General features: G+C 43.6%; 1 protein-coding gene across 2 annotated transcripts in view; it reads left to right on the forward strand.

Annotated features, from left to right (window-relative positions):
• rgs12b (regulator of G protein signaling 12b) overlaps positions 1-14,333 on the forward strand; it is a 50,283-nt gene that overhangs the window by 31,033 nt on the left and 4,917 nt on the right. For both annotated transcript variants that reach the window (XM_086119735.1, XM_086119736.1), the window contains exons 7-14: positions 5,264-5,433; positions 6,101-6,193; positions 6,282-6,425; positions 7,727-7,909; positions 8,005-8,155; positions 8,491-8,585; positions 13,207-13,404; positions 14,174-14,247. In XM_086119735.1, the coding sequence (XP_085975861.1) occupies positions 5,264-5,433; positions 6,101-6,193; positions 6,282-6,425; positions 7,727-7,909; positions 8,005-8,155; positions 8,491-8,585; positions 13,207-13,404; positions 14,174-14,247 (1,108 nt within the window). The remainder of the gene's footprint in view (positions 1-5,263; positions 5,434-6,100; positions 6,194-6,281; positions 6,426-7,726; positions 7,910-8,004; positions 8,156-8,490; positions 8,586-13,206; positions 13,405-14,173; positions 14,248-14,333) is intronic.

Raw genomic sequence — 14,333 nt, forward strand, 5'->3', positions numbered from 1 at the left:
AGTGGCAAAAGGCGATGGGTCACATAGAAAGAGGCCAGATTATTTTCAAAATTACCTTGTGACAGGAAAAAAAACCCCTACTAAAACTGCTGGCACACGTCTGTCGCAGACATTTGCGACCTTGAACGAACCCAGATGAGAACATTCGCTACCTCCGAAAACACTCGCAGTTGTTCACAGCTCAGCGGGATAGGGGCTTCACGGAAAATTAATTGAGAAGCACCGGTTTAAATGAATGTTCTGTGTCTGCCGCCACCCTGTTGTTTCATGACATGTGACGAGACAAACAAAAGGTATTGATTGTGGATCGTGCTAATGCTTTGACACCTCGCTGCCAAAACAAATGGGAGATAAAGGAAGGAGCTGGGGGGTGAAGGAGGCAAAGAGACAAAAGGGGTGCAGACATGTTGATTTTGATTGCTCACTTGTCACCCGCACAGTGGAAAGGAAAATATACAACACAATAGACACCGACTTATTGACACACCTCAGTAAAAAGCCGATCAAGAGGCATAACAGTTCACCTGCAACAGAAAATACAAAATAAAACACATTCGACTTCTCATTTTTTGAGGGAAAAGAAAATGTGCTAAATTTAACGTTCTGTCAGCCAATGGTATGGGCTGCCCTCACGAGGACCGAGTATTAAAAATAAGACTGGTGTTGGCTCGATATCGATACCTAGTATCGGTACTCGCCCATGCCTACGTATGTTTCATCATATTTTGTGTGTATTTATGCGTTGTGAAGCTTCATATGTCCACTCATTGGGACTTTCCAAACGTATTTGTTAAACCGTAGCCTGCTAACTGAAGCATGTTTCTGAAGTGAAGGTCCAGATAAAATGCTAACATTAGCAAAAAGTGGCCACCATGTTATTGTCCACCCGGTTAGCACGCTCGCATATTTTGCAGTTTGCACATGTGCTGTACATGGAGAACTTGCGGTTTACAAAAAAAAAGAAAAGAAACTGTGAGAGCTTATATGCGTTTCCAACAGCATAACTTCTCCTTAGTATGAGGAATATGGAGTTGAGTGGAAAATTTCTTTTTTGTTGTTGTTGTCAAATGGGGACATCTGAAAGATATTTTATGGTCACATTGACTCAGTATTGCTCAACCTTTATTGACTCGACCAGAAGAATTAATTTTAAGAACTATTAATTATTGTGGTTGCCGTTTGAAGTGAGGTCACATCGTGGCCAACTGATGAGCGCGATCGCCTCGTAGTTCAAAGGTCATGGGTTTGTCTCTGGGCTTCAGCCTTCCTGTGTGGAGTTGGGGTACCCTCCCCGTGCTTGCGTGGGGTTTCTCTCTCTCTCTCTCTCTCTCTCTGGAAGGCTTCTTAAGTCACAGACAGCAGCAGTGTCCGTGTCTCTTAACTACCTCCTTATGAATACTGCAGTGTGTGCAGGTGCCTTTGTGCGTGCGTGTATGCACGTCCTGTCATTTTTCCTTCCCTCCTCCCTCAGCTCTGAATTATTTAGCATTTCAAGACCTGTGTAGGCATGTATCACTTACCCACTGAGCAGATCATTGGTGGACGCACGCCATTATACATGCATGTGGGCGCGCGCGTGTTGTGAACCGAGTCTCTTTGGGTCTCTCGGGTTCTTAGTCTGACTCCATCTTTTCCTCCTTCCGTTCTTTTCTACCCTGTGATGGTGTCGCAGAGAGTGTGTGTTGTTTTACCCTGTGAGGGGCCCTGTTAGTGTGACTATGGATGGAGGGGCTTGGCTCCCACTTAGGATTCGCTACTGCTGGCACCACACTGGTTCCTATCAGCTCTACCCAGGTGAGGAGAACCGCTGAAGATATAGCACAGTGGAGCACAAAGTGAACATAGTGACAAATTTTTACATTCACCAACTATCTGTGTAGTTTTACCGGTTCATTGTGATCAATTGAATGTATACCGCCTTAAATTTCATACATTTTTTCCAACTATTTTCCCATGTATTTTTTGTGAAAATACACACACATTGATTGCCCTAAAAACACTTTCAGAACCGCCGTTACAAACGTCTTTAACCTGCATCATGTTAGAACCCTCCTGAATGAAATGAAAGCAAAGCCCTTTGGGACAAAATTCACAGCAAAATAATAAACCTAACTTCTGGCGAAAACAATTCACAATTTTGGAGTAATACACTCAGAATGGTCGATGAAAACACTAAAGTTCGATCATTGACGGGCTTTCATTACTCCATGACAGTGCATTTGGAGAAAATAATAATTACAAAAGTTGTCAGTAACAATGGCAAAGTAAGATGGCTGCCCTCTGGTTACCTTTGGTACACGCACCAGACATATTTTAGGTCGCTTTGAATATGTCATGTAAATGATTATACAAAAATTGTTTAGCGCCATCCAAAGAAATCTGAATTGAGCGTTCAGACCTGCAGTCTGAACCGAGCCTTAAATTTCCGTTTCTACTTACTGACAATAAAGATGTTAGCAGACGGTTGCGCTATATGCGTTGAGTTGAATTGAGTAGGAATGATTTAGTGATTGAATGCTTCCAAACAGACAAACTACCTGTAGAGGGGACACTCATACTTGGGTACATAATGAACTGGCCTTGTCTGTTGTGACTTGACATGTTCGGAGTATGACTGTATTTCACAATCCAGATCAAGATCGGGAAATGTTTTGTTTTGTATTTTGTTTTGCGTTCTGTGTGGTTTATTTTTATTTTTATAAGTGCTTCACTTAAATGCAAGCCAAAAACAAAACCACTCCTGTATGCCAAGGCAGTGGCAGTTGAAAAGGGTTCGGACGATTGTTACAGAATAGTTGTGGAGTGGAGTGGGAGTGAAATGGTCTGAAACCGGTTTATTGGATGGGCGTGTTGCTAATCTCAACGGTCTGGTGATTAAACATTTTCCGCCTAACTAATTGTGCGACGCGAAAGTTCGGCCAATTAGTTTAAGAAGTGTACAATGAGGTGAGTGAGTCAGTATTGAGAGAGTCATTCGTTTGATGAATAATTGCCACAGAGGACATTTTGCTATAAATATAGTTAGTTTTCATTAGGTTTGTAAATGGAAAATGTAGGTTCAGTTACCTTTCATTTATAAAAAAGCCTTTCATTTTTTTTATTTAGTGGACAACATGTTTTTGAAAGTTTTCACTTGCGTTACTTTTTTTGTTTTTTGTTCACTAAAAGCTGCTGTATGATGATATTAATAGTACATGTATATTCATTTTAAAGCTCTCAAGATCTAGTTTAATCATTTCAACATCATACGAACCATGATAAGTTAAGAATTTGATGGTACTGTCTTTTATTGGGGTGGTGGAGGGACACTCATAATCAGCTTGTTGATTAAATGCTAAAAAGAAAGCAACATTTGTCATGCTATAATCCAAATTGAGTTGGATTTTTAAAACTGCCAGTCAATTTTTATCTGCCTGCTTTTATTATCATCTAATGTCGCATATTTTAGCTTATTCGCTATTTCTCTCTGAGTTGTATTATTTATTGAATAGTTCAGGTAACCAAAATATTAGAAACAGCTACGTAGTTTAGTTTAGTGCTACCACTGGAAAAATCATAGAAATTAGTAAGAATAATATCTCCCTGACAGTGTCAATCAAAGCAAAGCGTCATGACCTTTATATAGGTGGCATTTTTGTTTTATAGCTTGGTGCCGTGCCATTAATTAGCCAACAGTTGTTAGAATGGGGTGTGAAAGTTGATTCCCCAACGTCTGAAAGATTTAACGTGTCTTTGTAAATTGTTCAATCATATTCAGAGATCTTGTGAATGAAGTGATATGGATAAGTACTCAGTGGATCAATTTCATTTCGATTGAAATGTGCAGAGAACGTTTACTCGTAAAGTCACCCAACTATGAAATGCACACCAATACCAGGAATTGCTCACTGTGCTCTTTAGAGCTCAACAGTGATGAATGAACAAAATTACAACAGAGTAAAAACAGCTGTGTGAAAACGCTCACCGGAAAGGTTAATGTGCACAACTGCAGGATTCACACCGCAATCACATGGGTTCTGTTTTGGGCCAGATTTGGATCTTCTTGTTCATTCAGTAGCTTTTCTTGGCCACCTGATGAGTAAATCCTCAAAGCACTTTTTAAAAAAAAAAACAACTACACAGGACATGTTCACGAGCGACCCTTGTGAGGATAAGTGCCTCCATTAATGGATGAATGAATTTCAAAAACCACCGCAGCTGAAATAAAGTGCTGTACAAAAATCAAAACAGAACATCAAACCGAAGAAAATTGAACATGTCATCAACATAAAGTAAAACAGGACCAAAGGAAAAGGGGAAGCCAAGTCAAAAATTTTCTTTTGAATATTATGTTCACACAGTAATTTGTTTTCCTCCACAGGATCGCAAGCTGTTTTTTACAGTACAGCACTATGAGGGCGGGGTAAAGGGGAAAAGTGTTATAGAATGGCTGAAGATGATAGAAGTACAGTCATACCTCAGTTTTCGACCATAATCCGTTCCAGAAGGCTGTTCGAAAACCGATTTGTTCGAAAACCGAAACCACGCTCTTTTAAAAAAAAAACTTTATTGAACACGTCTGCTCACAATGAAACGCTAGACGAGGAAGCGTCACTTCCTCGTGTAAGGAAGGCGAGAGGAGTCAAGTGGCGCATTCAAGTGCGCTCAGTTTGGTCGAGAACCAATTTTCGGTCATAATCCGAGGCATAGAAAACTCGAAATCTTTGGTCGAAAACCGATTTGGTCGAGAACAGAGACGTTCGAAAACCCAGGTTTGACTGTACACCTCTTCTCTTGCTTCGACTTTGAAACCTCAACCACCTCCACCACCCGGCTCAGCAAATGTGCAGTGGCACAATACAATCTGGTGCACATTTAACATTTTCAGTGCACATGTGCACCTGCGCACCACTTCTGCACACCCCAGAATATGGTGTTAAATGAATACCCTATACCTCAATTGAAAAAATGAGTGCAGTTTTAGCTTTGTCTGAATACAGTTAAGTACATATTCACAATGCTATGATATAAATGTTTGCCTTACTTATTTTTAATAAAACTTAATTTGAAAAATCCGTGATGAGAATCATATATTAGCATTTGAAGAGTGCCTGCATAATGGTGTGTCAACCATTATCAACAACAAAAGTGGAACATCCGGATCATATGGAAATTTGATAGAGTGTGTGTGTGTGTGCGTGTGTGTGTGCGTGTGCGTGTGTGCGTGTGTGCGCGCGCGCGTATGTGCGCGTGTGTGTGTGTGTGTGTGTGTGTGTGTGTCTAGAACTGAACAGCGTGGAGCTGCAGGGCTGCAGCAGTGACAACAGTTTGAACAGTAATGCCAGCCTCCCCAGTGTGCAGAGTCACCGGCGCCACACCGAGAGGAGAGTGGCCAGCTGGGCCGTGTGCTTCGAGAGGCTGCTGCAGGACCCCGTGGGAGTCCGCTACTTCTCGGTAACATATTGTCGCTAAAAGTGATTGTTTTTAGTAAAGAAAAACAAAAACGGCATATTTGCAGGGACATGATGGCTTGAACCTCTTGACTTTGACAAAATAGGTGTTCCCTGGAAAGTGTCTATCGCGAAACTCACCATTACCAATCACGCTGATGGCAGTTCAAGGAAACATAATTCATCTTTGGCCTGCAACACTCAGAAAATGAAAAGCAGTTTGGCATTAGCAAATCTGCCTACCGGTATTTGCATTTTGTTTTTGGAACATGTCCTCATGATTTGTAGGAAATTGCTTTGCTTTGGCACCACCTGGTTGTACCTTGGTGCCAAGGAACTGTTGAAGTGAGTTGAGGAATTTCATTTCGACAAGAGTAATCCTGTGGCCCTTCAAACGTTTTCCCTTGATGCACCACTTTCACCTTTTCTGTCCTTGAAGAGATTCTTGGGCTTCAGTCATAAATCATGAGAGATGCAATAATATTGATTTGTCCCCTGAGTGGACTCTAGACCCACTTGCGGTCATGTGACATACGTGTACAGAACTTACATCTTGAACTGTTCTCAATAGCTAACATCTTTTCATGTTATTAAAATAATCCTGATCTTGCTTGTACATACGGGAACGTTTTGTTTGACAGTATTTGTCGTGCACATTTTTGTTACTGCAGGAATTCCTGAAGAAAGAGTTCAGTGAGGAGAATATTTTGTTCTGGCAGGCATGCGAGTTCTTCAGCCACGTCTCTGAAAATGACAACAAGCAGGTAGAGCATACACCTTGTATTTCCACGGATACCCTTTGGTTGCAATATATTTTAGACGCTATAACTTGCTCTCCCGTCTTGCTCCAAGCTGTCTCAGCGAGCCCGAGAAATCTACAACAGTTTCTTGTCCAGCAAAGCCACCACGCCGGTCAACATAGACAGTCAAGCGCAACTCGCTGACGACATCCTCAATGCCCCCCGACCTGACATGTTCAAGGAGCAACAGTTACAGGTTGGCTATACTCCACCCAAAACACACATTTATTCAAGTTAGCTAACACTGAATGGAGTGTTAAGAAAAGCCCTCAGGATCGGGAACAAAAATTAAAACACTATCCTGACACTGTGTTAATTTTAAAGTCGTGACACAAGATATGCACGGCACGTTGTGCAGAGGGGAACGGTACCGAAAAGCTATATTGATTTAATTGAAATGTTAATGATGTCAAGAGTCACATGGCTAATCCTTCAAGAACGCGACAGATCCATAACTTCAATTTATTTTTTCCCGACCCCCCCTAAACTTGTTATCTGGTGATGTGGTGATGGCAATTTTGACATCCACATAAACAACTCAGTCACGCAACCACAATGTACAAGTATCACTGGTTTCTGGCTCTGCTGGAGGCCCTCTTGTTCGGGGTCCCTGCTTGTGGAATGGGGCTGTCCGCTATGGTGGTAAAGTTTGTCTCGAAACAAAGGTTCACACACACACGCACACACACACACACACACACACACACACACACACACACACACACACACACACACACACACACACACACACACACACACACACACACACACAGCATTCTCAAGCTAGTTCGTCTAATACCACAGGTTTTTGAGACGGGTCTTGTCAGTGTGGGAATCAATTCGCTATCAATAATGATTTTGTGAATGTTTGACATTAAAAAGAGCTTTTGAATCTCTTGAAACAAGAAATGTCCAATCCTGAAGGTGACGGTAACATTAAAAAGCTGCTGGCAAGCGCCACACAAGCTAGCTTCTCTTCTTTTTTTTTTTTTTTCAACACAGCTCCATCTATCGGATCCTGTGTTTCACTGCCCACATTTGACCCTCGCGCAAGCAGACTGTAACAGTCATGTAAAAGTACATCCATCCATTTTCCAGAACGCTTATCCTCATTAGGGTTGCAGGTGAGCTGCAGCCTCTCCCAGAGGACTTCAGTCGCAGACAAACAACCATTTGTGCTCACATTTACACACCCATGTGCAATTTAGACTCTTCAGTGAACCTACATAGCCTGTTTTTATTTTTATTTTATTTGAGAGGAAGCCAAGGGACAGGGGGGAGCGACAGGGATTCGAACCCCCAACCACAGAAATGAGAGGCAATTATGCTAAATCCACCATGTCTATAATACATCTCTGCTTGTATAATGCTGGTCTGTCATAAACTAATAAACCGGCATACATATTTATTTTCACTACTGTGATACCTTTTTCTTAATCTTCATTTGTGTTTTCCCTCGCAATGTTGGTTACCTCTCTTTGCTTCGGCTGTTTTCAGATTTTCAACCTGATGAAGTTTGATAGCTATACACGTTTCCTCAAGTCTCTGCTCTACCAAGCGTGTATGTTAGCTGAGGTGGAGGGCCGACCCCTGCCTGACCCTTACCACATCCCCAGCAGCCCCAACTCCAAACATAGCACTACTGGCTCGGACCGCTCCAACCTGTCCACACCCAAGAAGGTAAGCAAAAACAAATGCGCGTTGACCTCCACTCTGCTGCGTGCCAAACCAGCTGCTCTCTGCCCATTTCCTTGCTTCCTGTTTGGGTCTTACAGGAGGACAAAAGGAGCAAGTCAGGCCGCTCTTTGAATGATGACAGCCGGGATGATTCAGGAGATCGGAGGAAGGGCATGTTCTTCTCCTGGTCCCGCAATAGAAGCTTTGGCAAAGGCCCAAAGAAAAGAGAACTGACCGACTTTAATTACAGTCAGTAGATCTTAATACTTACTCATCTGTTGCATCATTCTTGGCGAGACAGCAATTGTGTACATCTAACACTTAAGTCAGGTCGCTGAACAGTATGTCCTTATGTGTAAGCAGGGGACAGCTTTTACTCTGTTCCTGGTGTGCAAGATGACTGACCCGATCACATGCAATGGAACATGGTTCTTTCTGCCACGATAACACCACGTTGCCAATTAAGCTTTGTGACAGTTCCATTAGAATATATTTCATTGGATGAAAATGGATGGAATCCTTTTTGTTTGACCGCCAAACCATCTAATATCTTTCTTGGGTTTGCTACATGAATTATGTTTCAGATTTCTCTGGTAGCAATGGTCGGCGTGAGTCCCAAGGTTCTCTGTCCTCAGGCGCCAGTCTGGAGCTTGGAACATCTGCTTCTGGGAAGAATGAGGTGAGTCTGGAACCACTATTTAGGTAAGAGTTTCTACCATGAAGTTGGGGCGTTGTGTTAAACTTAAATATGAACAGAATACAAGGGTTTGTAAATCATGTTCAACCGATATTTAATTTAATGCACGACAAAGACAAGATATTTAATGTTCAAACTAATAAAAGTTATTGTTCTTCGCAAATAATCATTCATATGTAATTTTACGGTCACAAGACATTTCAAAAAAGCTGGGAAAGGGTCATGTTTACCACCGTATTACATCACCTTTTACATCAGAATCAGAATCATCTTTATTGGCCAAGTATGTAGAACACACAAGGAATTTGTCTCCGGTATAACACGCTGCATTAGTATCATCGTAAACAACAAATCATTGAACCATTTTAGAGTAACCAGTAGCAGTATTTGTAGTACAAGAAGAGTGACTACGTCAGTGACTGTTTAAGGAGTTAATGGCTAGAGGGAAGAAGCTGTTTAAGTGTCTACTGGATTTGGTGCGCATGGATCTGTAGCGTCTGCCTGAGGGGAGTAGCTGGAAAAGGTGGTGGGCAGGGTGCGGGGGATCCAGGAGGATTTTCCGTGCCCTTGTCTTGATTCTTGCAGTGTGCAAGTCCTCAAGAGTGGGTAGGGCGGTCCCAACGATTTTTTCCGCCGTCCTAACTGTCCGTTGAAGTCGGATTTTGTCCTTTTTTGTGGCGGCCCCAAACCAAACCGTGATGGAAGAACACAGGATTTATTCGATGACTGCCGTGTAGAACTGTCCTAGCACCTCCTGTGGCAGGCCATGCTTCCTCAGCAGCCTCAGGAAGTACATCCTCTGCCGGGCCCTTTTCAGGATGGAGATGGTGTTGACTTCCCACTTCATGTCCTGGGAGACTATGATTCCCAGGAACTTGAAGGTCTCGACGGTTGACACAGGGCAGTTGGATAGTGTGAGGGGCAACTGTGGAGAAGAATGTTTCCTGAAGTCCACGATCATCTCTACAGTCTTGAGCGTGTTCAGCCCGAGGTTGTCGGCTGCACCAGAGCTCCAGCTGCTCCACTTGTTGGCGGTACGCAGACTCGTCGCCGTCTTTGATGAGACCGATGACCGTGGTGTCGTCTGCGAACTTTATGAGTTTGACAGCTGGATCTGTTGAGGTGCAATCGTTTGTGTAGAGAGAGAAGAGCAGTGGAGAGAGGACACATCCCTGTGGGGCTCCAGTGCTGGTGGTGCGTATTGATGATGTTGTTGCTCCCAGTCTCACCTGTTGTGTCCGTCCCGTCAGGAAGCTGAGGATCCACTGGCAGATCGTAGGGGACACACCGAGGTGGAGAAGTTTGGGGGTGAGGAGTTCCGGGATGATGGTGTTGAACGCAGAGCTGAAATCCACAAACAGAATCCTTGCATAGGTCCCTGTGCTGTCGAGGTGCTCGAGGATGTAGTGCAGACCTATGTTGACTGCGTCTTCCACAGACCTGTTTGCCCGGTAGGCAAACTGGAGAGGGTCCAGCAGGGGTCCGGTGACGTTCTTTAGGTGGTTCAGCACAAGGCGTTCAAAGGACTTCATGACCACAGACGTCAGGGCGACAGGCCTATAGTCGTTCAGTTCCGATGTTGCCGATTTCTTGGGAACTGGGATGATGGTAGACTGTTTGAAGCAGGATGGGACCCCACACAGCTGGTCAGCGCAGACTTTCAGGCAGGAGGGGGACACTTTGTCGGGCCCCGTAGCTTTCTTGATCTCCTGCTGCTTGAAGAGCCGTCTCACGTCCTGTTTGTGGATCGGTAGTGGAGAAAAAGAGGGTGGGGGGGTAGATAGAGTAGTTTCTGGTAGAGGTGGGTGTGTGTGGGAAATGGGGGTGTCCTTTTCAAATCGGCAGAAAAACATGTTTAGTTCATTAGCAAGACCCTTATTGTTCACTGTTTGGGGGGATGGCATTCTATAGTTAGTGATTGCTTTCAGGCCATTCCATACAGATGCAGAGTCGTTAGCAGAGAACTGGTTTTTCAGCCTCTCTGCATAGCTTCTCTTAGCGATGTTAATTTCCTTTGTCAGTTGGTTTCGGGCGTGTTTGTACAGTGCCCGATCTCCACTTCTAAATGCGGCCTCTTTCTCTTTCCTGAGTTGCCTGAGTTTGGGAGTAAACCATGGCTTGTTATTGTTGAAGGAGCGGAAGGACTTCGTTGGTACACACATGTCCTCACAGAAACTGATGTATGATGTTACAGTGTCTGTGTATTCATCCAGTGTGCCCGTTGAAGTTTCAAAGACGCCCCAATCAGTGCAGTCTAAGCATTCTTGTAGCGCTAGCTTTGCTTCATCTGTCCATTTTTCACAGTCTTAACAACCGGTTTAGCACATTTGAGTTTCTGTCTGTATGTAGGTATTAAGTGGATTAAATTGTGGTCAGAAAGACCCAATGCTGCACGGGCGACCGATCGGTATGAATTTCTGATTGTTGTATAGCAGTGGTCTAGAATGTTGCCTTCTCTTGTGAAACAGTCGATGTGCTGCTTATATCTGGGAAGTTCACGGTTAAGATGTGCTCTATTAAAATCGCCCAAAATTATCAGGGGTGACTCTGGGTATTTTAGTTCGAGTTTGTTTACTTGTTCGGCTAGCGTTTGTATCGCCGTGTTAGCGTTAGCTTGTGGCGCAATGTAAACACCGATTAGTAAAAAGGAGGTGAACTCACGTGGCGAGTAGAATGGCTTGCAGTTTAAAGACAGCGACTCCAGGTCCGGGCTGCAGTGTGCGTCGAGCTTCGTGACATCAGTGCACCATTCTTTGTTGATATAGAAGCAAATCCCGCCACCTTTCGATTTCCCTGATAGCTCAGTGTCGCGGTCGGCTCGGAGAAGGCGGAAGCCGGGTAGATGTAGCGCGGAATCCGGGTGGCGGTCACTGAGCCAGGTTTCAGTGAAGCAGAGCGCTGCAGAACGTGCAAAGGTTTTGTTGGTCTTTGTGAGGAGAAGAAGTTCATCCATCTTGTTTGGCGGAGATCGTAGATTAGCAAGATGGATCGATGGGAGCGGGGTTCGAAATCCGCGCTGCCGGAGCTCGACGAGCACGCCGGCTCTCTTCCCCCTCCTCCGGCGGCGTTTCCATGCTCCGTACAGCGCAGCCGCTCCGCTCGCGATTAGCTCCGAAAAACCTTGTGGGTTTTCGCGTGCTGGTGAAAAAAGACCGAGCGTAGACTCCCCAATGCGCAGCAACTTTTCCCTTGTGTAAGTAAGCCGCTCAGGGTCGCCAAAAACTAACGAAAATGACAAAAACAGGGATAATACTAGGGAGCGTGTGACCGAGGCTGCCATACCTGTCGGCGCCCGATTCATCAACATTCATTAAACGTTTGGGAACTGAGGACACTAATTGTTGAATATTTGTTGGTGGAATTCTTTCCATTCTTACTCAATGTACAATTTCAGCTGTTCAATAGTCCGGGGTCCCCGTTGTTGCATTTTACGCTTCATAATGCAGCACACACTTTCAATGGGAGGCAGGTCAGGACTGCAGGCAGGCCATTCTATCGTACCCGTATGACTACGAAGCCACGCTGTTGTAACACGAGCAGAATGTGGTTTGGCATTGAGCTGCTGAAGTAAGCGGGGGCATTCATGAAAATGCCACTGTTTGGATGACAGCATATTCCTCTCAAAACGTGTACCTTTCTGCATCAATTGTGCCTTGACAGTTGTGTAAGTTACCCATGCCATTGCCACTAACACAGCCCCATACCATCACAGATGCTGATTTTTGAACTTTGCATCCAAAACAGTCTGGATGGTCCTTTTCCTAATTGGCCTGGAGGTCACAACATGTACAATTTCCAAAAACAATTTGAAACGTGGACTCGTCAGACCGCAGAGCACTTTTGCACTTTGCATCAGTCTATCTTAGATTTGCTTGGGCCTCGAGAAGCTGGTGGCGTTTCTGGGTGTTGTTGATGAATGGCTTTTGTTTTGCGAAGTAGAGTTTTAAATTGCACTTACGGATGTAGCGCCAAGCTGTATTTATTGACTTTAGGTTCTGAAGTGTTCCTGAGCCCATGTGGTGATATCATTTATGCACTGATGTTTTTTTTTTTTTTTTGGATGCAGTGCCGCCTGAAGGATCAAAGGTCACGGGCATTCAATGTTGATTTTTGGCTTTGCCTCTTACGTGCAGTGATTTCACCGGATTCTCAGAACCTTTTGATGGTATTATGGACCGCAGATGATGAAATCCCTAAATTCCTTGCAACTGGTCGTTGAGGAACATTGTCCTTAAACTGTTCAACTATTTTCTCACGCTTTTGTCCACAAAGAGGTGAACCTCGCCCCGTCATTGCTTGTGATTGACAATTCAGGGAAGCTTGTAGCCATAAAATTCAAAGGTAACGATGATTTGCTAAAAACAATCAAGTTTAGCGGTTTGAACATTAAAAGTCTTCTCTTGGTCTTGCATTCAATTAAATATCGATCGAACATGATTTGCAAGCCATGGTATTCTATTTTTATTGATGTTAAACAGAACATCCCAACTTCAGTGGAATTGACTTTGTACTCAGAGGAATTCTCATGATGTAAAATTCGTCGTCGCTCTTCACTCACACTTCCTCTCGCTTTTTGCTGACTGTGACTGTTTCTGTTCTTCAGGGAGATGTGTCCCGCGCATCAGACCGCGGAGGAGGCAGCGCCCCGATGAGGCAGTGTAACATCAACTTGCCAGATGGCTCTTGTTGCTCTGTGCCGCTGAGGGCTGGTTTGTCCATCAGAGATTTGTTGCTGGGGCTGTGCGAAAAGCTCTGCATCAACCTGGCAGCTATCGACCTCTTCCTGGTCGGAGGGGAGAAGGTACAACACAAATAAACGCCATGCTTCCAAAAGGATTTAAGTCACAATATTTTGGTCCCAAAAACTCACATGTTGTTTTCTGTAAGCTGTACTGATAGCTGAAAGATGGATCGTAATGAGTTCAAATAACTGTAGGCCGGTGCTGGCCAGCACTCAAGTTCAAAACAGTTATTCCCATGGGAAATGCTGTGCTTGGAATAAATCCTTCATGAACTGTTTTAGCTATTTGAAATAATATTTTACTTGTCACACAAGGGCATAAATAAGTTAACTGTGGTTAAATTTTAAGATTGATGACATCAAAAAAATGTTAACTGTAATGATGAATGCAGAATCGAACAAGTGTAAAAAGAAGTTAACCACTGGAAACACACACACACACACACACACACACACACACACCCAAAATATACCTTTATTGAAAGTGGACGCTATAGCTTGAATATATAGTTTTATCTGTCTGTAGTTCAAATTCTTATTTGTATGATCTCAGTGGCATTTGGGAGGTTCCACTGTAGGCAACACGTGTTTCAAAATTCCCACAGCATTTCTATTAATTCTGTTTTGTGTACTAACGGTCTCAATATATCCAACATGCGTGCACTCCATTTAAAAGGCTGCTAAACGTTTTTTTTGTTGTTGTTGTTTTCATGCTCATTTGGAGTTGCTCTCCCACCCCTAATTTTAGTCAGCTTTTGTAGAAATCAGAATGAAAAAGTTGGCATGACCAAAGCATTTCATGACTTTGTTATTATTTTTATTTTTCCAGCCACTTGTTTTGGATCAAGACTGCATGACGTTGTGTTCTCGAGACCTGAGACTTGAAAAGCGCACTCTCTTTAGGTCAGAAAATCTCTATCCTTTTATCGTGACTTGTACCGTTTTAACGTCAACTTTTCAACACTTTGAGCAAGTCTTTCAAGCGCTGA

The sequence above is a fragment of the Hippocampus guttulatus genome, chromosome 9 (genome assembly GCF_054856545.1).
Source record: "Hippocampus guttulatus isolate MCC_2025c chromosome 9, RoL_Hgut_1.0, whole genome shotgun sequence".
Classification (NCBI taxonomy): domain Eukaryota; kingdom Metazoa; phylum Chordata; class Actinopteri; order Syngnathiformes; family Syngnathidae; genus Hippocampus; species Hippocampus guttulatus.